The 24,501-nt window shown below is 37.1% G+C and overlaps 1 protein-coding gene across 4 annotated transcripts in view; it reads right to left on the reverse strand.

Annotated features, from left to right (window-relative positions):
* Positions 1 to 23,485, reverse strand: part of Rev3l (REV3 like, DNA directed polymerase zeta catalytic subunit) — a 151,580-nt gene extending 128,095 nt beyond the window's left edge. For 3 of the 4 annotated variants that reach the window (XM_042689028.1, XM_042688971.1, XM_042689116.1), the window contains exon 1: positions 23,290 to 23,485. In XM_042689028.1, coding sequence (XP_042544962.1) covers positions 23,290 to 23,428 — 139 coding nt within the window. In that variant the 5' untranslated portion in view covers positions 23,429 to 23,485. Of the gene's footprint in view, positions 1 to 12,572; positions 12,695 to 23,289 lie in introns of those variants that run through there. The other variant, XM_042689046.1, reaches the window with a different exon arrangement.
* Positions 23,486 to 24,501: the final 1,016 nt, after the last annotated feature.

The raw sequence follows: 24,501 nt of genomic DNA on the forward strand, positions 1-24,501 counted from the left end.
GACTACTATATACAAGTTGAGCATCCCTAACTAGAAAACCTGAAATCTAAAGCTTCTGAGCATACACATGATGCTTAAGATTTTGTAGTACTTTAATATTTAGTTTACATTTCCCCAGTTCTTCCTTATTAAATGTTCAATAAAGTACACAGAAAAAAAAATCTCATGTCTATTGCTAGAATCTATGGAATTCACAGGCAGCTAACTATGATTGTTGACATGAAATACCATATAAATACTTTCAAATGAAAACAAAGCATTTACATTACAGATAAAAACCTAAGAACAAGGAATATTCTCTTGCTAACAAGGAATAAAAATATTTCATCAAGACAATACTAAATTGAAAATATATATAGACCTAAATACTCCAATATATGATGGAAAAAAAACCCTAACAGAAGAGAAACAGATAAATCTGTGAACTGACGACTTCAACACTCCGTGTATTGGTATTTGGAAGAACAAATATGTGATAAACACACAAAGAACTTCAATGTCATAGTAAAAGAAAAATATGTACAAACTTATAAGATCTGTTTTAAATTAAGAATTTAAAATATAAAGCCTGACGACTCTACATGTTGATGAAGATGTGGAATATCTGAAACTGACAAATGGCTAGTAGGAATATAGCTAGTACTATACATTTGGAAAACAATTTGGTATTACTTAATCAAGTAAGTATGTGCACATAGTTATAATAAAAGTCTTATATAAAAATAATACAGATTGGGGCTGAGAAGGTGGCTCAGTGGTAGAGTGCTTGCCTTGCATGCATAAGGCCCTGGGTTCGATTCCTCAGCACCACATAAGCAAAAAGAAAAAAGCCGGAAGTGGCATTGTGGCTCAAGTGGTAGAGCGCTAGCCTTGAGCTGAAAAGCTGAGGGACAGCACCCAGGCCCACAGTTCAGGCTCCATGACTGGACCAAAAAAAAATAATAATAATACAGATTCTATGGCACTGGTGGCTCCTACCTGTAATCCTCTCTACTCAGGAGACTAAGATCTGAGGATCATGGTTCCAAGTCAAACTGATCAGGAAAGTATGTGACTCTTATAAAATACCAAACAGTCAGAAGTAAAACTGTGGTTCAAATGCCTTGAGCACAAAAGCTCAGGGACAGCTAGCTCCCAGGTCCTGAGTTCAAGTTCTAGCGTCAGGATCATGATCATCATCATCATAATAATAATAATACAGATTCAGATTAACATCCAAATATTAAAAACAAAATCATGAAGTACAGGTTAAGACCAAAGAAACAGACTCACACAACTCAAAACAGGACAGCACACATTGATTATACTCTTGGTAAGAAATTTAATCTTCTTCTTAAGATAAAACATGAAACAACATGTTAGCAGGATGATACTATTCAGAGGTCCTCATAGCAACCCATTGACTATTTTCTTCTGCCTCCTCAGGTACAGATCAAATTTAAGAGAATGAGAGCAAGATTGGTACTGTATCTATTCTAGCTTAGAAATGCCAAATAATAGCCAGTTGTCTCTAATGCACCTACACACCTACCTAAGCCTATTAAGCAATAGACTTGCTTAATCACATGAGGTACCACATCCATGATAGCCTAAAGCCCACTCACTCCCACAATATTTACAGTTAAACCATATTTTTCCTACTCTTTGTGTAACTTACTAATTATGAGGTTTTTTATTCTTTACCATAAACAGTAGTGTTTGGTTATACAATTGACATTCTACTTTATCAGGTCTCCAAATTAATGAAGCCAGAAAATAACTAAAATTTTTCAGAGAAAAGAAAGGCTTGTTTGTTAACTCTTTATTTACAACAGAAGTGATTAAATTACGGCTCACTGAATCTAAATAGCCAATGACTGTAAAACATCATTATTTGTGGCTCACTGAATCTAAATAGCCAATGACTGGAAAACATCATTATTTTGTACTACTGAGAAAAAGAGTAGGGGACTAAGAATGTTGCTTAGTGGTAGAGTGCAGTCTCTGAGTTTTTCTGCTCAAGACTAGTCCTTTACCACTTTGAGCCACAGAGCCACTTCTGGTTTTCTGGTGGTTAAATTGGCTATAAGAATCTCACAGATTGGGGCTGGAATTGGGGCTTAGTGGTAGAGTGCTTGCTTAGCATGTATGAAGCCCTGGGTTCAATTCCTCAGTACCACATAAACAGAAAAGGCCAGAAATGGTACTGTGGCTCAAGTGGTAGAGTGTTAGCCTTGAACAAAAGAAGTCAAGAATAGTGCCCAGGCCGAGTCCAAGCCCCAGGACTAAATAAATAAATAAATAAATAAATAAAGCAAGAAAATTAAGAATGAAAAAGAAAAAAAGTTAGATACCACCTCGTAATACCGGCACTAGGAAGGCAGAGGAAAGGAAACTTGGGAGTTTGAGGCCAGCCCAAACTACATAGCAAGAGCCTAAGTCAAACAAACTAACAAACAAACAAACAAAAAAATCAATAGTTCCTAAAGAACAAATAATGTCAATGAAATACAGTTATATTGCTAATAACATGAATTCTAATTAGTGGGATGTTAAAAATGGAGAAAAACATACATTTTAGAATGCATAGAACAGAATAACACTTCTCTCAATTTTTCACTAAAATATTTAAGATATAACACGTGGTCTATTCTAACGAAAACCAGACTCCTACTAAGAATCTTTCAAGCTGTCCAGGTTGTTTTTATCATTCAGTATGTCTATTCTAGAAACACAACACATACTATCAACATCATCAATGGAGCACACATAATCCTCTCTATCCTGTGATGTTAGATTAGCTTTCATAAAAACAAAGTAAGATTCCATTACTAATTACATCACCAAAAGTCCTAAGGACCTTTACAGATTGGAAGTTTTCATGATACACTCTTCATTTTTTAAGACAATAAGAACCTTATCTCAGGTTTCCAGGAATATGTCAGTTTCTACATGTCAAAGAACTATACAGTGGGATCAGAGAGAAAATTTCAACCCAGAAGAGACACTAGATGAATGTTTTCAGCTGAGTGGGATGTACATAATCATCTGTTTTTTACTAGGGAAGATACTTTTACCCATTTACTGTGGAAAATGACAAAAGTGGACTTAGCATATCTTAAATATAAACATTAAGCATCTTGTTCATAGATATTTAAGCCTAAAATGAGACCTTTACAACTAAGAACATACACAAATCTTAAAAAGGCCAAAGAAGCTAGACCCAAAGGCTCATGCTTGTAATCATAGCTGAGATACAATTCAAGAGAACTGGTTCAAAACCAGCCTAGGCCAAAAGTTTGTGAGTCCTCTCATAAAAAGCTGAGTATAGTAGTGGGCACCTATTATCCTTGCTACACAGGAAATTTATAGATAAGAGTATCACAGTGGTCCAGGCCAGCTTGGGCAAAATGTGAGACCCTATCTAGAAAACAAGGAAAGCAAAAAAACTGGGAATGTGGCTCAAATGATACAGCATCTGCCTGTCAAGTCTAAGGCTCAGAATTTAATTTCCAGTACTGTCCCACCCACCCACCTCAAAAAAAGAAAAAGAAAGTATCTGCCATATATTCTCAATAAGATATAAAAAGTTAATATTTCTGAGACATATCTGTCATAAGACAAGTTGAAAAGACCAGGAAGGAATAAAAGGACTATAGAGATTTAATGAAACTCTAAAACAGGATGAAAACAAGAATTAAAATCTACCCTGAAAATGAAAAAGAACAGAATCATATTGTCAAAAACTAGTATCAAAACATAAAGATGTTCATTGAGAATACAAAAATACAAAGTTAACAGTAAGTTAAAGCAAATATTTTTAAAATGTGTTTAATATACAAGCAATAAGTATTACTCATAAAAAATTATACCAAAAAACTTACACCAAATGGAATAGTCAAAGATAAACTGAAGAATTACACCAAACTAAAAAACAACTACATTTCGACATCAAAAGCACTTCCTTATATCCCAGACAAATAAAAAGACAATTCAGTATTCTTCAAGAGAATTTTGAAGGAAAAAGCCAGAGAGAAAAGAATACTGTAAGGAGTCATGTTGTCAATAACATACATATTCAAATAAGGCATTTTCAAATATTCAAGTGTTCAGAAAAATCTCACATTTGAAACCACTTTAACAACCAAAGGGATCAGCAAAGTTTCAACCCAAAGTCTGCAATAGTTGTGTATAGCTGTAATCTCAAGCATTCACAAGGCAAAGCCTGAGGATTGAGAGCCTGAGGCTACAGTGGGCTGTATACAGTAAGCCCTCATCAAAAAAGGAAAAAAACCCTCAGTTTATAAACAGTATTCAGTATGATATATATGTACATATATATGTATATATGCATGTATACTTTAGTGTTGGTACTTCAAAATTGTTAATATGTAGAGTTACAAATGTGTTGTATTTTGTTGTTGTTGTTGTTATACTGAGAATTAAATTTAGGATAAAACCATAATCTGAGCCATGCCTCCAGCCCTTTTGCACTTTGACTGGTAGTTCAAACAGGTAAGAGGCTCAAGCTTTTTGCTGGGCTCTCTCATCTCTGCCTCCCATATACCTGGAATACAGGCTTGAGAGGCACCACCTCACCCAACTGTGTTTTATTTTCAATTGGTACATAAAGTAGCACTTTTGGAAAAGAGAACACATATAGCCAATAGCACCCTTACAGATTTGAGTGGGAAACTAACCTAAGCTAAATTTCTTGTACAGATTAAACATCCCTATTCTGAACTTCTGAAACTGAAATGCTCCAAAACTTAAAACTTTTGAGGCACTGACATGACAATGCCCCAATTCTCCACACTTCCCCTTATGTGATATGTCATAGTCAAAACACAGGTACACTTTCCTTTCAGATATACATTTAAGATGCATATGAAACACTGATGAACAACATCATGGGTTTTATCCTTAAGGAAAACTATTGTGTTCATGGCAAATACTCCAAAATTCTTTGGGGGGGAAAAAAACCCTGAAATATTTTGGATAATCCCAAGTAGTTTGGAAAAGGGATATTAAGCTTGTATTACAATAATATTGTAATACAGTATTTTTTAATTGTTCTTGAATTATATAATTACAACTACATTTCAGTATGTGCTTTTTAAAATGTTGTCTGTATCTAATGTGGTGTGTGTGTGTGTGTGTGTGTGTGTGTGTGTGTGTGTGTGTGTGTGTGTGTGTGTGTGTGTGTGTGTGTGTGTGTGTGTGTGTGTGTGTGTGTGTGTGTGTGTGTGTGTGTGTGTGTGTGTGTGTGTTGGGGCTTGAACTCAGGGCCTGAACCACAGCACCGCTTGACTTTTTGGTGGCTAGCTTGAGAGAAGGATCTCACAGACACACCTGCCCAGGCTAGCTTTGAACAATGATTCTCCGATCTCAGCCTCCTGAGCAGCAAGGATTACAGGCATGAGCTGTTAATGTGGCTTGTATCTAATGTTTTTGTGAGGTTTTTTTTTTTAAAGAAAAGCATAAAATAGTTTATGTCACAAAAGCCAAAAACTAAAGGAAAGAAAAAATAAGTATCATAAAAGAATAAAATTACAAGAGTAAGAAAACAAAACAACAATTACGACAAGAAAGGGGAGTAACATAGAAGGATTAAGTATAGTGACAGGTAATGGTTTATATCAGATATGCCCAAGGGTAAGAAACTTTTTTTTACCAAGGGCCATTTGGATATTATTAATATTGCAAGCCATACAAAACTATCAACATAAGCAGTCAGGCTGCAGGCAGCTCCTTGTGAGAAGCATACATGTCTATCCTGTCATATTTTAAATAATTTCAAGGATCTTATATGGCCCAACAGGGTAGGGAGCCTGAAACAATCTTAAAGGAAACAAAATAATTGTGATTCAAAAAGAAATGAATTAAAACATCACTTTAGATTGATATAAAAAAGTACCTGCAATGCTTTCAAGTGTGGTCTATTAAATACAAGTATAAAACCTAAAAGTTAGCATTTAGAAACTTACAGCAATCTGACAGTGTAAGCCTGTAATTGTTAAATACAATTTTTAAAATAATTTTGTTGTACTATTAATGTGTTGTACAGAGGGGCTACCATTTCGTAAGTCAGATAATGAGTATACTTCATTCAATGTCCCCCTCCTTCCTTTACTTCCTTCTCCATCCTGTTCCTGCCCACAAGTTACATAGATCATTTTCCACATAGTGTATGCTGACTAACTTGATTGCATTTGTTCACCCATCCTCCCACCCTTTCTGCACCCCCTTGTAACTCTCCCCAGAGGGGAAAAAAAAAAACAAAGCAAAAAAAAAATACCACCACCACCAATACCAACAACACCAACAGAAAAAACAAAAAAACAACAACAAAAACACGTTTCCATTTTCTGAAGTTTGTTTCAATAGATAACATTTTAAGTGTTCAGACAAGTGACACTGCCCTAAGGTCTTGCATAGATTATTATATACAGTTATATTTTAACTCTAGCTTCTACAAATGAGAGAAAACATGCACCATTTGTCTCTCAAATATAATTTTTGAATGGAGCTTGTATTTTGCTTCTCTTTTTTTCTTCCTGTTTTTAGCAATTCATTTTCAAACAGTGAAAAAAGTAAAAATTCTTCACCATAGATATGCTGTAAAAGTCATCAGTCTTTATGTGCTAAATAACACATCATCAAATACAAAGACAAAATGATTAAGATATAGGGCAAAAAAGAACTAACTAGAAGTTGAAACAAACTCATTCCAAAACAGACTAAATAAAATAAAAGAAATGGCGCTGTGACTCAAGTAGTAGAGCACTTGCCTTGAGCTGAAGAGCTCAGGGAACAGCACCCAGACCAAGTTCAAGCCCCACAACCGACAAAAATTGTAAAAAATCATCAAAGAATCAATTAAGAAATGTTAGCATATTAAGAAGTGTTCTCCTTAGATTTCTCATCAGTTTAATATCAGCATTCAAGAGGAATAGTTACTGTATTAAATGTTCTCACTGCGTTAAATATTACAATGTGAAAAATACTTAATATTTTAAAAAATGAGACAAATCAAGGTAATAATAATGTATCAACTATTAGGCACCAAATAAAAAACTTCGATTCAAATTTCAGTGCAATATTTGTAAAGGTATTACTAAGAATACCTTAGTAATGCTGAAAATTAAGAACTATTACCAGGAGCTGGAAAAGCTCATACCTGTAACACTAGCTACTCAGGAGGCTGAGACTTGGAGGGCTGTGGTTCAAAGCCAGCCTAGGAAGAAAAGATTGTGAGACTCTATCTCCAATTAACTAGCAAAATGTTAAACTAGAGGTTTTGCTTAAGTGGTAAAGCGCTAGCTGTGAGCAAGAAAGTCAAGCGAAAACTCAAAGCCTAGAGTTCAAGCCCAGGTACTGGCATGTATACACGTTTGCACATACACATGTGCACATACACACAAAACTAGCTTTTAATCATGCCCCATCATATCGCTTACAGATTTCTATTTGTTTTCAGCTACTGGGTAAAAGTACGTACAAAGAAGGGTTTAGCAACTTTAAAAACTGGTTTAAAAACTTTATTAAATTACTGAAAACACATTAATTTGCCCAGTCTTACGGTTTTGAATCTCATTTTATATAGAACTTATGACAGAGACAATTGTTTCATAGTCAGATGCTGCATAAGGTAACTGATTATATCTAACGCCTTCTTCCTTGCTCTGTGCAATCTTACAAAAAATGAGATATTGTTTGGATAGTGGTAGAACTATTGCAAAAAGGCTACACTTTATTTCTTTTTTTAATGTGATCTCCAGGCTGATTTGTATATGTGTGTGTGTGTGTGTATATGTGTGTATATATACATCTGGTGTATATATACATATATATACATACACACACATATACATATATGTGTTTTATGTGTGTTGTTGATTAATAAAGAGCTGGTTGAAAGACAAAGGATTAAAGTATAGAACACTGTTTAAACTACTACCATATATTTATGTGTTAAGCACATCAATCACATATAAAGTGAAATATGTAAGATTCAAAATAGCATTAAACACTTATTCTAATTGATTCGAAGTATTTTCTAATTTCCACCCATGTTGTACAACCTCACCATCTAAAATTAGCCCTCCAAAGGATGGTTCACTTCTCAGATTACACTATGAAAAGGAGCAATCTCAAGGGTACAAACAAATCTAAAAGTAGAAAAAGAAAATGAAACAGAATTCTTTAGAAACTTTCTATTCTAAATTACAGTCTTAAAAGATAAGCTCTCTAATACAAAATGATGACATCAGGATCTTTTCCTTCCATGTTCTATGCCTAGCACCTTTTTTGGGGGGGGGAGGAGGGGGCAGGAGTCAGTTGTAGGGCTTCAACTCTGGGCCTGGACACTGTCCTTGAGCTCTCCAGCTCAAGGCGAGCGCTCTACCACTTGAGCCACAGCTCCACTTCCAGTTTTCTGGTGGTTAACAAGGGATAAGAGTCTCATGGACTTTCTTACCCGGGCTGGCTTTGAAGCAAGGATCCTTAGATCTCAGCCTCCTTAGTAGCTAGGATTACAAGCATGAGCCACCAGCACCCGGCATTAGCACTTTTTTTAACTTGGAAATACTGGAGCACTTGAGCCATACTCAGCCTGTTTCTTAATTAAAATTTTTTTCAGTTTTTTTTTTTTATTGTGAAAATACCATACAGAGGGGTTACAATTACATCGGCAAGGTAATGAGTACAATTCTTATCAAGCATTGTTACCTCCTCCTTTGTTTCCCTTCCTATCCCTTCCCATATCCCCTTCTCCCCCTTAATTAAATTTTAATTTTGTTTTTTAATTAAATTTTACAGTGTTTCACAGTTGGACCTTTGACTGAGACCCTCTTATTTATACTTCCATGTAGCTAGAATAATAGGCTTAAGTATATAAATCTGGGCCCTAAACTTTAACATAACTTCATCCAAATGTTCCTGAAAAGCTTCATTTAAGATGTAACTTTTTTATAAAATGAAGAAACACTATTTAAATAAAATGTATTTGCCATAAAGAGAAATTGAGAAGAACATATTCAACTCAAGTCAAAGACAGAGACCAGTTTATATAAAAGCATGAAGAACACCTCAGAATCAATAAGCAAATATTAAGATTCTCAGTAGGAAAACAGGTAAAAGATGAATAGTATATTTTAAAAGAAATAGAAATGTCTCTAAAATAGACAATCTTACTAAAAGAAATGCAAACTAAAACTACACAGAGGGCCATGTTTTATCCACTGAATAGGTTAAGATCAAAGTATTTGAGAACATAATTATGCACACATGGGAAAAGCATATTTCTGTTAGGAATAGACTAAAACCTCTGTATTGCAATTTTTAATATTTAAAGAATTCCTTGTAAGATAAATCTAGATAAATCTAGCACACATTATTCAACCTAGTGTGAGCTGTTGGTTATTTTCAACTAGTTGTTATTTGCTTTTATAGAATTATGTTCACATGAAGCAGACAGATAGGCAAATACATAAAGCTTGGCTGATACAATATTTCTGCTACATCTGTTGTTCATTTTATGATACCTTATTGAGTATGTCCTATAAATATCTGTTAGGTGAACAATATTGGGGAAGAATGAGAATGGAATAAAAACAAAAGGGACTAATCTGAATCATCAAATATATTTACACAAACACTATTGACTGGTGTTATAGCTCAGTGGCAGAGTGCTTGTTTAGCATGTGCTAGCTTTAGTCTCCAATATCATAAAAGCAAAACAACAAACAAACAAACAAAATCATTACACCATTAAACTGCCAAATGTGTCCTGAAAAATAAGTCAGCCAGCAATTGTAGTATAATGGATTACAATGACTCCCTAACTTCCATCCATTGAGAAATTCTTACCAGATCAACTCTGGATTTGGCCATGTGATTTGTGTTGGCTAATGAAACAACAGAAAATAGTGGGGTTTGCCTTCTCTTGCTGCTCCTATAAATCTTAGTATTGCCTTTAGATAACAGAGTCATGACCAGTCTACTGGAGACATGTATTATAGATACACAGAGCTATCCTTCAACACCGTGGCCACCAACTGGGACTAAATTCCAGATCTACATGTAAAACAACCCTAGACCAACCACCTCCCAGGTGACCTATCAGCTAACTGCAGTCATAGAAGTGAGCCTAGAAATAATAGCAGAAATGCTTAATTCAGCCCAGTCCAGAACTGTAGTCTATCAAATGCCTACTGCTTTGCAATACTTAGTTTGGGGAACATTTCTGTTACACAGCAAAAGCTGATGGTGGGGGAGGGAGGGTACAGCAGACTGATGCTGAAAGAAAAATTCTGCTTTATTTGTTCTGTTTTTAAAATTTTATAATGAAAATACAGCTATTCTTTGATATCTCCTAAGGAATGGTTCCAGGATCCCTTCACAGATGTTCAAGTTCCTAATATAAAGTGACACAGTATTTTCATATAAACATATACACTGCTTCCTATGTACTTTAAATCACTTGTGTTACTTAAATATCTAATATAATATAAATGATATAGTTGTTATATCCTATTTTCCAAGGAATAAAAAGAAAATACGAGTCTATATATTCAGCACACATACTGTTCCCCTAAATATTTTTCATCCTATGTTGGTTGACTCTCTAGATACAGAGCCTATGAAAGTGAAGGGATGACCATATTTGTTTCATTACACTAAAATTTACAAAAATATATTAGATTGGTATTAAAGTCCTACCATTATCTATAAATACATATACCTAAAACAATCAATCCAAATGAGCACATTTGAAAGGAGAAAATATTGACTAAGAAAAAATAGAAGACTAGGATACTATCACACACAAAAAAAGGGTGAATGATAATATTCTTATGATCACTGTGGTGTCTCAATAATGGCTACTGTATTCTGAAATGTAAGGAGACATCTCAGATTTTGCTTCTCTATTTCTCCTGATCAGATGGGTTACAGCCTAATACCTGTTTTCTCATTTAACTCTCACATGCTATGAGGTAAAAATTAGCCAATATTAGTTACAAAAAAGTTCATTAACCCCTGTATGCCACAAGTGTGAATGGGAATAACAGTACTCATTTTATAAAATTGTTGTCAAGATTAAATCACTTAGAACACAACAGACAGTAAGGAAAGGCTCAATAAATGGTCCACCACCTGTTAATAAAATGATATAAAATTAAAGTATTTAACTAATAAATGATTTCTATTTCAAAACCCTAACTATCATCAGCCAATAGTACATTAAAATTTAACTTGAAAATATTTGTGATTTCATGAAAAAAATAAGAGGTTATAAGAAGCAAAGTCTAGAAATATATAGAAAAGATACATACAGACAATTGAAGTTCTAAGCAACAATGAATCATTTGGCCTACATTCTACAATCCTCCATAGGTCTAAAAACCAAAGGATCCATTTTTCCCAAAAGGCAAAAACAGGAGCAATAAAGCCCTACTGACATGTTACCTTTACTGTAACATCTGGTATATACAATTTGAACATGTTTTACCATCATTAGAAGAAAAACAGTAATGGCTTGTGAAAATAAAGCTCTTCTCAAAAGAAACACATTCAATCTAACCTGTGGCATGAAGGAACTATAGCATTACTCCATGATTAATGACTTAACACTCCCCCTTCTCCACTTCCCTATCAACAGCTTAAAAGAAGAAAAAAAAATCAGGCCTACTCAGAACTCTTTTGTATGTGTATGTCTCAGTACTGCAGTTGGATCCCAAGGCCTCAGGATTGTTTGGCTTTTGATCTACTATCTGAGCCACACTTCCAGTCTGTTTAAGTGGAGATAGAATCTCAAGACTTTTATGCCCAGAATACCTGCAAACCATGATCCTCCAGATTTCAGCTACCTGAGTAACTAGAATTACAAGTGTGAGCTAGCCAGCACATGGTTAAAGCCAATTTTTTGGAGTGTTTTACACAGGTGACTATGTAGTCTATATATGTGTCACAGCCCCTTATAAAAAGTCTTACCCTACAATGTGTAAGTTTTTCACTTTACACTTGTAAGGAATGTATAAATGCTGAAAACTCAACTTTTCTTTTCCAATCTACTCAAACATTTTAAAGAGTGCTTAGTATATTAAGATAATGTGGTAGATTCTGGAGATAGAAGGGTAAATAACATTTGTTATTATAAATGCCAGATATTTGCTGGTTATCTTATTCAATCATTAAAATCCTGTAGGATAGAAATAATTATAATTCATTTTACAGAGAAGGAAATTAAGGCACAGAGAAGTAAAATTAACTTGTTCAGGGTCTTTCAGCATGGAAGACAGTGAAATTAAATTAAGTATTGGGGAAGGGAGATATATAAGGGTAAGTGTTATGTGACTAGTGCTACAAACAATACTCAATGTATTAAGTCCTTCAATAGCCATATGGAAGGGGGTTAAAGACTTGGAAAACCAAGGAGACGATCTTTTAGAGAGGGCAAAGGAATCACAGAGGCTTTGAAGAGGTGGGTATTTGAGTAATTACTTTAAGGATGATAGGATTTATCGCTTTCAATGCCAAGGATCACCCCACTCCCCTCACCCCCAATATATTAACCAAAACAAATTACTTACTTGAAATTGAGAAAAACAATTTTGAGAGTAATCTTCCTCAGATATATTATTCCATAGTTTTAAAACAAATAATATGATGACAGTTTAATTTTTAGGTTGCTTTTATGTGGCTTGTCTTGGTTTTTATTCTGAAATGAAATTTAGATTAGTCATTTTCTTGTTCTGAGAAACTAAGAGTATGCCAACATGGTTCAACTTTACATTCTTTCACATATTAACATGTATGCTTACAAAGTTTTCATTTCGCATCTCAAACAAAACCTAACATATAAATTACTTTGAAGTGGAAATGTTTGTATATTAAAAATATTTCTTTTAATTCTTGTTATACTTCTTTTATAATTTTAAGAGGTGGATGAAAAATAGAAAACTTCTTAACTGTTATATTATTAGACAATGCATTTTTTTAAGTAACACATTTTCTTTTATTGGAGTTGTTTATATAGTAAAATGCACTCAGAACCCAAAGAGAATTAAATAGCTGCCCCCAAGGTAATTGCCCTCAGAGTCTTAGTATTTCCAAAACCACTGCCTAAAAAAAAAAAAAAAAAAAAAAATTGGTCAAAATATATATGTATATAAAATTTTCAATGACAATTACTACACATTTTTCTCAGAGTTCATTTTGCTAGGCATACATTCAATTTCTGCTGCAGAAAACAGTCCAGTTTACTAATACTAATTAAGCAACAAAGGAGTTTTCATTCAAAAGCTAAAGTATTTAAAAATCTGCAGAAAACTAGAACAAACACAGAAGATTATCTGGAAAACTTAAAAAGAATAGAAACAAAAATTAAGGTACTATGACAATATTATAAAGTTTTTTGTTCTCTAAAATGTATCCAACATAATGTTTGGTCAATGGACTTTTTTCTCGTTGCCTAACATAGCCATTCCAGTTTACTTATATTGACGTGGAAATCTCAAGTTAACCTAATTTCATCCAAAGTTCATTGTTCCTTAATTCATATTGACTTTTTTTTTTTTTTGTCAGTCGTGGGACTTGAACTCTGGGCTTGGGCGCTGTCCTTGGGCTCTTCAGCTCAAGGCAAGCACTCTACCACTTGAGCCACATGCCACTTCCAGCTTTTTTTTTGTACCATTCTTGGATCTTGAACTCAGGGCCAGGGTGCTGTCCTGAGCATTTCTGTTCAAGGCTAGAGCTCTACCATTAGAGCTACAGCTCCACCTCCGGCTTTTTGGTGGTTAACTGGAGATAGAGTCTCACAGATTTTCCTTTAGAGGCTGGTTTCAATCATGAGCCTCACATCTCAGAATCCTGAGTAGCTAGAGTTACAGGCATAAACTACTGGGGCCCTTAGCTAGGAATACAGGCTGAGCCACTGACACTAGCCCCACTGATTCTTAGTTTGTATCACTGTAGTGTTAAAACAACAAGGAGGTATCAAAGTGACATCATCTATAGCATATCCCATATTTTACTCAGTAAATTTTTTTACTCAGTAAATTTTTAGGTATTAGTTTGAAGTATCTAGGACCAATAGCAACTACTCTACTTAAAACCCAATATATTTGAGCCCTAATTATATTTCATTTGATTGTTTTAATTGAATTCTACTCCAATAAAAGGTAAGAAAAACATAATTATAAAGCCAGGCATAGTGGCACACACTTGTAATCCTAGTGGAATCGGAAGGATCAAAGTTTTGAGGCCAGCTTGGGGAAAATTAGGAAGATCCTATCTCAAGAACAAACTCAAGTGGCTAGCAGTATTTGCCTAGCAAATGGGAGGCACTACCTTTAATTGCCAATACTACAAAATAAAGAGGGAGGGAGAGAGGGATAGGAGAAAAGGCTGGGAGGGAAGGAAAGAATAAGGAAAAACAATACAAGTATAGCATGGAAGAATCTCAACGGTCTAAAAATATTTTGGAAAACTTACAATTTGGGCATCAATTTTTGCTTAGATCTGTTCTAGAATTTCTCTTACAATATCTAAGTTTTACTTTTTATTATTTGTGCCAGTCCTGGGGCTTGAACTTAGGGCCTTGGGCACTGTCCCTGAGCTTTTTTGCTCAAAGCTGCACTCTAACACTTGAGCCACAGCATCTTTGGTAATTAATTTCAGATCAGAGTGTCATGGGCTTTCCTGAGTGGGCTGGCTTCAAACCACAAACATGAGATCTCAGCCTCCTCTGTAGCTAAGATTACAGGAATGAGCCACCAGCCCCTGATCTTATTATTCTTAACACATATACTTCACAAAATGAATCTTACTATAATCTATTCTACAAGAGTCTAATCACTGATAGACAACAGGCCTTTAAAATTTTCTAAATTAGTATATGAGGTTCTTTTCATGAATGGTCCAATTCTGTGATTTTTTTTCTTTTAATTATCATCAATTACTTCCTTCAATATAAGTTTGGGGGTCAGTATGAAGCAATGAAGGTTAGATTGAGACCTACCATTAGGTTAGATTACGACCTAACCTTCATTTCATTTTCAAACCCAGCCAGATACCAACCAACCATTAGATATGGGAAAAACCCTGCATCTGCTTATCTACAATTTTTTTCCATATATATAATGACAAAATTTGACTAGAATGGTGTTTCCCAATTCTTTTCATATTGTAATTAATATATGTTCAGCACAGGAAGACATCTGGAGGCATCTATCTGGTATATACATAAAAAGTCTATTTTCATACAATTAAAGAAAAGGTAGGTATTTGACATATGTAATGCTAAAATTCATAACATAAATTTTAAATTCAAACCTTCTCACATCAAGAATAATACTTCAACAATATATATATATATATGTTCCATATGTATGTAAATACACACATACATATAATATGTATGCATTATGGAGCATATAGAGTATCAGGAAGTTATCATGCAGCAAGCTAAATAAGAGCATCAAATACACTGCAAGAAGGATCCAGTAGGTGGGAACATAGATTCAGGCCTAGAGCTTGCTGCCTCCCATCTCCCTCACCCCTGGTCACTCTCTCTGCTTTTGTATTTGCTGCACCTTGCACTAGAAGGTATGTTCCTCAGGCCCCCTGAATACAAACTCCAAGAGCAGTTCCACAATCCCTTTTCCACAAGAGGCAGCTGCACTCCCTGTGGCTGGCTGCTGAAGTAAATTCCAATTAGTAAAACATCTCCTTTAATGCAAATATCATCACAAGTATTAACTGTTGGTTACCACTTATGGTGTTTATAAAAATCCCAAAGAAGCCTTCTTTTAGACCCATTCTACTAGAACCACCCTTCAGTGAGCCATGTAGCATCAGTTGAAAGCACTCAATTACAAGACGTCTTATAAACCTAAAAATAAACAATATTGCAGCAATCATTTTGCTACTGTTTACAACTATTATGGCCTTATTTTTGTTTTTCCTTTAAAATTCGTGAAAGTACAACATTCTTAAAAATACTCACTTTGAACAGATGTTACATAGACATGGTAAATATATATATATATATATACATTTATGTTCAAAAATGATCAGTTTGGTGTACTACCGGGGAAAAAAAAGTCTACTTTTGTACTCTAATTAACAATTCATTCACTGGAAGCAGTCACTGTTACCAAATTCTCATATATTTTTCCAGAGATGATAAATACACATCACGTTCTTTATCTCTAAACCACACAAAAAACAGCAATCTACTTTCATCTGGCTTTTTTTCTTTTATGTTTTATGTAGACATGGCACCACAGTAGTATGTTGCCTCACAACTTTTAAGAATTGTCTAATATCTCATTAAATAGACACAGCAATTCACTCACTTAACCAATTCCACATTGATTTATGTTCAGGTTGTTTCCTCTGTAACAATTACAGATAATGCTTCAAACATGTAATTCTTACATGTTTACCTGAGACATATACAAAAATCTTCCATGGGATAAAATCTTAGAATTGAACTACTAGTTTAAAATAAATGTGAAAATAAAATAAAAGTGAACTTTTAATTAGAAAACTATTTCCAAATTATTTTCCATACAACATGAATATTTTATATTCCTATCAGTCCATTCCCTTTCCCTATTCCCAATTCAAGGTATACTCTGTAGCCAATCTTTGCCAATAGGAGGTGATAAATATCACTTTGCCTCTTTAGTTTACATCTTCATCATAAATAAAATGTGTAATCTTATGTGAATTCTCTTTGCTATTTTTCTACTGGATTACTATAGGAGCTGTATGAGTATTAGGATGAAATTAGTATTTTGTCAAAGGTACACTAATAAATTTCTGTTTACCTTTTAAATTCACAACTTCTTTCCCCATATAGAATTTTACATTATGTCATAAAATTCAGCAATCTAGCCTTAGTTGTTTTTTTCATACTCTGAAAGATCTTGCCCATTCCTGGATTACATCAAAAAGAACTATCCTGTTTTTTTATTTCAAATTTAAATCTTGGCTCCTCAAAGAAGTCAAATTTAAAAATTTACCTAGAATAGTAGCTGGCTATTCCAACAATGTTTATAAAAATAACTGTTTTGGGTTTTTTTGTGCCAGTACTGGGTCTTGAACTCAGGGCCTCATATTCTTGCTTAGATTTTTCCCTCCAGTCTAATGCTCTACCACTTGAGCTACCTGTCACTTTCAGCATATTGTTGGTAAATGGAGAAGAGTCCCTAGGATTTCTTTGCCTCAACTGGCTTTGGAACAGAGATCCTGAAGTGTCAGCCTCTTGAGTAGCTAAATTACAGGAGTGAGTCACAGGCAACCTGCTTAAATAATTGTTCTTTTCCCTACTGATAAGTAAAAAACATTCAATTACTTTTCACAAGTTTCCTTTATGTTTTTAAGTTCATTTCTGGCCTTTCCTGTTTCATTGCTGCCATATGTTAAAACCATGCTACTTTTTAAAACTAAAATAGCCATACACATAAACATATGTAATAAAACTAGAAATTATTAGTTTGCTTTAACACAAAATTGCTTTTGCAAACTCCTAAATGGAAGTTATATAATCAAGATCAGTTACTATCATCATGCAATCATGCTTTTTGGTTAGTATTTATTTTAAAGACCATATGAACTTCTTATATTTTTATTGTTTATGAACCACATCTAGAAAATTGATTATTCCTAAATTTGTATATGGATAAGTTTTTGTTTTACAAATTATGAAATCAATACATATACTCTTCAAAGTCTGAGCAATATAAAACATCTTCTAGAAGGAAGCAATTTTTTTACTTTGGTGTATTTTAGCTAAGTACTATTTTGTAAACTGACTTTTATGAAATAAATTGGCACCATTTTCTCACATTATTTTCTCACTATTTGAAAACAAGGTTTTAATGATATATAATATTCTACTACAGGAATACATCCAATTTATGCAACCTGTTGGATATCTGAGATTGTTCACTATAATAAAAAATTATCTACTGATTAATTATTACAATTAGTGCTTAAGTTTCAGCACTGTGGTAAGCATAAACTTTGTAATGGTGAGCAAAAGGAAATGTATTACCAATATTTCTGGAGGTTACCATCTACTGAGAAAAAACAGGTGTTAACCCCCCCCCAAAAAACAGATGTTATTCTCCAACATACAACTACAGCAAGTACTATGGAGAGCTTTAAGGGTCTATGATAGGGAAGGTTTCCTTGAAGAAGGATATGTTGGGAGTTTAGGTGAAAGAAAGAAAAAATTCCTGACAGAAGGAACAAAAATTACAAAACCCTCCCTCCTATGGGAGTATGGCAAGAATATGGGACTGAAATAATACCAATATGGCGGGAACACAAAGAGCAGGGCAAGAAGAATATGGCTCTAGCCATGAATAGACAGAAAGGGGGGGGGGGTCATGTTATGCAAGGCCTTGTGAGACAGATAGATGTCATCACATAAGACATGGAGTTGGGTCTGTATTCTAGGTATAATGGAAAACTACTGAAGCATATCACATATAGAGTGATATAATCAGGTGTGCATTTTGAAAAAATCTGATTATAGTGCAGAAATCAGATTAGAACAGGACAGAATGAATTGGGATAAACCAAGATTAGGAATTACTGTACTCAAAAATGCTAGCAGCTTATCCTAGGGTGGTGATGAATAATGAAAAGTAGGATTCCAAAGACTTTCTGAAAGATTTATGTTCAGATTAAAATCCCTAAGGCTAGTATTTGGGGTCAAAAGGAACATTTCAAGAATTTTGATACATTCTGCCAAGAGCCCTGCATTCAGAAAGCAGGTAATTACTTTCTATCTGTTCCTCTATTAGAATTTTCTTGGGGGTAGAGGAGGCTGGTCCTGGGACTTGAACTCAGGGCGTGGGTACTGTCCCTGAACTTTTTCACTCAAGGCTGGCTCTCTACCATTTGGGCCATACCTTCACTTCTGGCTGGCTTTGGGGAAGTTTAACTGGAGTCATGGATTCTCCTACCCGGACTGGCTTTCAAATTCTAATTCCACAGTCCTGTGTAGGTAAATTTATAGACATGAACCAACAGTGCCTGGCTGAAATTTTTTAAAAATTTATTTAAGATGACTTAAGGTGCACTTCCTTCAATGAAGCCTTCCCTTATACCTTCTAAGTGATCATTGAACATGTCCTACTTTGAGTTCTTAGAATTTCTTACATAAATTTCTATTATAGACTATTCTATATTTCAATTATGTTTAAATTTCTATCAGCTCTACTGCAATGTACGTTTCTGGGGGAAATAAAGTTGTTTTAAACAAAGATAACTAAAATAACTTGACAAAGTAAGTTCTCTGTAAGTGTTCATTGACAGAACTGAATCACAACTGCCTGATTCTTCTGTTCGCAGATTTAAGAGGCCCCTGCTTGAAGCTTCTAATTCACTGATTATGGTTTTAATCAAACATAATACAGAAAGCTTAAAAAAAAATGCTAGAACTTCAAATGCTAATGTGACCAATTCTGCCTGCAATGAGGCATCACTAAATCTCTGCACTGCTCTTGAACATATCTAATCATTATAACCAAATAGATTTATCTGATCTTAAAATATTTTGTCTGGAAAAAAACAAAAATCTATTTTTAATGTGTAGTAAATAAAGTATAAAGAAACGAAGACTTTCATTACAGAAATTTTTGTTATCTGAGTTTTGACAAACATTATAGCTTTCAAAATTATACTCAAATTAAATGTATTAATCTACCAACTTACTAAAATATTCAGGTCATTATGGTAGTTTATTCCAGTTGTTTATTAAATATAAAGAATACATATTTTAAATAAACATCTACACATATATGTAACATTTCAGAACTCCCAGTTTTTTATATTTAAAATTTTACTTATTTAACAGCATCTACAATAGTCTTCCAAAACGTTCAGAGTTGAAGGGAAATTAAAGAAAAGAATGTAATATTGTTCCTTACAGTAATACTAAAGACAAGCAGCTCCCTCTATAGTCTGTTAGGTCTACCTTTTTTAATTACCTGCTTTGTGAATATCTCACATTCTTCTATTTACTCCTACTCTGCATCTCAGTAGGGAAGCTCTTTGAAAGGATAATTATGTTTAACCTGGTGCAGAGAAAACTGAGAGAACTGTCTAAGCTCGGCATGGATTTGAGTTATATCTAACAACTAAGCAAGAGTTGAAATGTGGAAACTGGACAGCATCCAGTTCTTCACCTGATTCAGGTCTTAGAATGAAGCCTTAGAATTTTATGTGAAATAAATTCCCTAAACATGAACAACCTATTCATATAAAAGAAAGAAAAAAAAATGCCCAACACTTCTCTCATTAAAACGAATCGTTAAAATGTCAAGAAATGAAGAAAATCACTTTTTCTACAATAGACACTGCTCAAGACATAGTCAAAACAATGTTTAGGACTTTTTTTAAAATGAATTAAAGGAAAGCAGATTTGTATTTTAAAAAATAGTAATTCTCTCACATAAAAATAAGTGATTCAGAAATCATCTTCAGTCAGAAAGTGATTTAGTCAGAATTTATTCTAGTTTGAACTTAAGATATCTTTTCAAATTTCAGAACTCAAAATATAGCAGCTTTTTAATTTAAGACATTTATTTTTACTTTCTCAAAATATGTCCCCCAAGCATAGGACAAGACATCAACTGGACTGTTGGCTAAAGCAGTAACAGAAAAACTGAATAAATAAAAAATGTATTAACCCAAACAATTCAGAATTTATCATTTTAAAGTACTCTTTTAAGAGAAAATTTCTTCTGTTGCTATTTTCAAAGATCTCCTTTGTAAAGCAAATTCACTTCAAAAACATCTTTTTGCCAGACCAAAGAATTAAGGACTTCAAAATTAAATCCTATATAAAGACAATTTGTAGCACTTTATGTGGCATCGGTTTATTTACCACGTTAGACTTGTTCTAACTTAAAAAAACGTAAGTATTATAATAAAACTTCATTAAAAATTGTAGTATTCAGATTTTTACTAAGCTCTCTTTGCCTACTGTTTTCTAGTTTTATTTTACTAGATGGCCTGAACTAGTTTTCTTTGGGAAGAAAATCCAGAAGCAGATTATCCTGCACTTTGGGTTTCCATTCAATTAATACTAATTTCACTGAGTTTCTTGTATTTTAAATATGCTGACTTGATTTAAGAAAACTATAAGCTCAAAATATATGTCAAGGCTTCATTTGAGAAAACACTATTTTTTTAATTATGTAAGGAATCACTTCGTTTTTTTTCTTGATATTTTGACATCTTGATATCATTTCATGACATCTCCTAAGTAAATCTCCTAAGTTATTAATGCATATTAGTATAAATGAACAGATTTTACCTTAACATTTCCATATATGTATACATCACATGCTTGAAGCAAAAAAAAGATTGCTTAAAACTATTGCAGATTCAATTTGAAAATTCTTAGATTTTAGATTTCTCTGTACCAAGTTTTGTCTTTCAATGTATGTACAAATGCCTTATTTTTATTCATTTATCCTAGACATTTTGAGGTACATGATGTAAAAAATAATTTTTAGGAGAAGCTAGTAATTTATTGTAAGATTCCAGGAAGGGAAAAATGTTACTAAAACTTTTCTATAAACCAGTTTGAAAATCTCAAGGGATACATATTTAATGACTTGTGTGGAGATGAAAAAAGTATGCATACAAAAGGAACCCAAACCATGCAAACAGTAATACACAGCAATGTAACAACAACAAAAAAAGCTATTAGCATGTTGCTTTGCCATTTGGAAATCTGGCCACACCGAGCTCTATCAAATTCACTGCATCCTTCATCTGAAGCTGCAATGAGAACAAGCGGTATATTACACTTAACTTGCAATTTGAAACAAAGACAGTATCACTGCATTTAAAAGGGCAGAACATCCTTCAAAACACTTTACTGATTCAACCTTCCACCCTTCAAAGCTTTAAGTTCCCGTTGATAACAGGACTGTACTCCAATTCCCCACCTTTCAAGGTTCATGGCATCAAAATTTCCTCCACCATTTTTAAAGGGAATATTTTACTAAATCTCACTCACAGCACTGACATTTTAAACAAAGAGAATTTTTAAATTCGAAGATAACTGCTCTACTGCGTGGAAAAGGAGGCAAGAGGTATTATCTTGGTAGATCACAGAAGCTGACTGTAGTAACAAGATGAATGGTGATGGAGAGCAAGGAGCATCAAGTGGGAAATGCTATGTAAAATCCCATAGGGCAATCCACAGCTAGAGGTAAGAGCATCTTTTTCCAAAGTGCAGATTCATTATTTCATGAAAACAGTTCAAAGTATTTTAAGGGGGGAGGGGGGAATCTAAAATCACCTGTAAATTTGGACAATATCCCATTTCTATGATCACAAGCCCTCAAAAGCTCTTCCGGACGTGACTTCGGCCAGTACTGCCTCCACTGCACGTCTTCTTCAAAATAGTATTTTTTCTCAGTATCTGTATACGACATGCATTCCCACAACACCGCCCCAGAGACACTTGGAACGGCCCCTGCTGCCGAGACTGACAGGGGCTCCTCCAGCCTTCAATCCACCGAGCGTAGCGTTTTACGCCGCGCGACATTAAACGCCTACTTCCTACTCGCGCGGTCACACAGTTCTCAAGAGCAAAGGCACCTGAGGACGCTGCCCCGGCCCCAGACGCGGAGACACTGAACCCTAAGGCGTCACGACGGCCACGCACAGCAGAGCCACAGGGTCACCTCCATGAGAGCGACGATCTGGCCCCGGGCGCCCGTCTCCCCAGCCCGCTCGCCTCCCCGGCAGGGGCCCGGGCGAGCCAGGGTGAGAACCCGCGACGGGGAGAACTGACAACGACGCTTCCCGCCGCCCTCAAACCCTTTCCCAAAACGGGGAACTTAGACGGCGCAAGGGGGTACCTGGGGACCCCCAAAGCCTTGCCACCCACCCCACCCCACCCCCAGCGGTTGAACCCATCCCCGGACGCGGCCCGGGCCCACAGCGGTCCGTCCTCGCGCGGCGCTCGCTCCCCGCGCCCGCCACCCAGAGCGCGGCTCCAGTTCCCCTCGCCGCCGCACACGGAGAAAATCCTCAACGCCGGGCGCCTTCCCGCCCGGGGCCCCGGAAGGGGTCGCCGCGCTCCCGCGGACCCACATTTCTGTGCCTCTTGTCACGCGCGGGAGAAAGGGGGGCGGAGATGGGAAGACGCGACAGCGACCCACCGAGAGGGCCGGCGGCGTGCGCGCGTGTGCGCGGCGAGGAGGGCGTCCCCGGCGCCCCGCCGGCTCCCGCGCCCGCTCCCGCCCGCGCCCCGCGCCCGCTTACCTGCCGGGGTCGCTCCGAAGACTCGCACCACCGGCACCTTCGTGACAGGGACCTGGGTGAGGGGGGATTGGCAGATATCCAGGCCCCGCAGCGGGCTGGCCATGTAGTAGTCGGCAGTCACTATCCTCACTGAAAACATGTTCGTCGTCGCCGCCGCCCGCCTCCCTTTCACTGGCGACCCGGCCGCGGCAGCGGCTGCGGCGGCCGTGGCTTCCCTCCGCCGCGGCGCCCCCTCCCCTCCGCGGCGCGGCGCGGCCCCCTCCCCGCACACACAGACACCGGCGAGCGGCGGCGCGCGACGCGGGGACGGCGGCGCGGCTGCTGCGGCCCGCCGCCTCCTCACAGGCACCTGGCGACAGGCAGCCGGAGAGAAGCCCGCGCGCGTCCGTCGGTGCTGGTGTTGCCGCCGCTGCTGCCGCTGCCGCCGCCGCCGGGAATCACACGAGCGCCTCGGTCCCAGGCTGCAGCTCTTGTTGCCATGATGATGATGTCACGGACGCAACCACCGGGGGAGGGGAGAGGGGTGCGAGCGCGTGCGGCGGGGGGAGGGCTGGGAGGAGTTGGGGGAGGGGGCGCGGCGGGAAAAGGAGGGAGGAAGTGCGGGAGGGAGCACCTGGGAGGGACACCGAGGCGGGGAGGGCCAGGTGTTTTCCTCCCCAGCTCTGGGCACGCAGGGAGTTGAAGAGGCTGGCGGAAAGCCGGGCTAGTGCCCGGGAATCGATGATTCGGCCGGTGATCACGGTCACCTGGACTCGAGTCAGCGGCGCGGCGGGGCGGGGGGGGGGGGGGGGGGGAGCACCGATCACATGGATGGACTCCGCGGGGCTAGCCGGAGGGGGGGCTAACCAGTGTCCAGGGCCTTTTGGAGGCGGCGGGGGCGGGGGTGGGGGTGGGGGGGGGAGGCTAGACAGGATTGGCGAGAGCTGCGATCCTCGCGCTCGCCGCACCGACCGCCATTTCACTTTCGGTAAACGGGGGGCGGGCGCTGCTGATAGATGATTTTTCCCAAGGTAAGAGATCTGCTCGCGGGGGAAAGAGGCGCGGCGCCGATCTCGAGCCGCGGCGGCCTCGCGGGAAGGCGGGAAGGCGGGCGGCGGAGTGGGCGGGGCCTAGCGCGGCCGCGCGGGTTCTCCTCAGGTGTCGCCGCCGCTCATCACCCGGCCGGCGCAGGGAGGGAGGGGGGGTGGCCGGGGGAGAGGGAGGAGAAGGCGC

The sequence above is a fragment of the Dipodomys spectabilis genome, unplaced genomic scaffold (genome assembly GCF_019054845.1).
Source record: "Dipodomys spectabilis isolate Male_0828 unplaced genomic scaffold, ASM1905484v1 ptg000001l, whole genome shotgun sequence".
Classification (NCBI taxonomy): Eukaryota; Metazoa; Chordata; class Mammalia; order Rodentia; family Heteromyidae; genus Dipodomys; species Dipodomys spectabilis.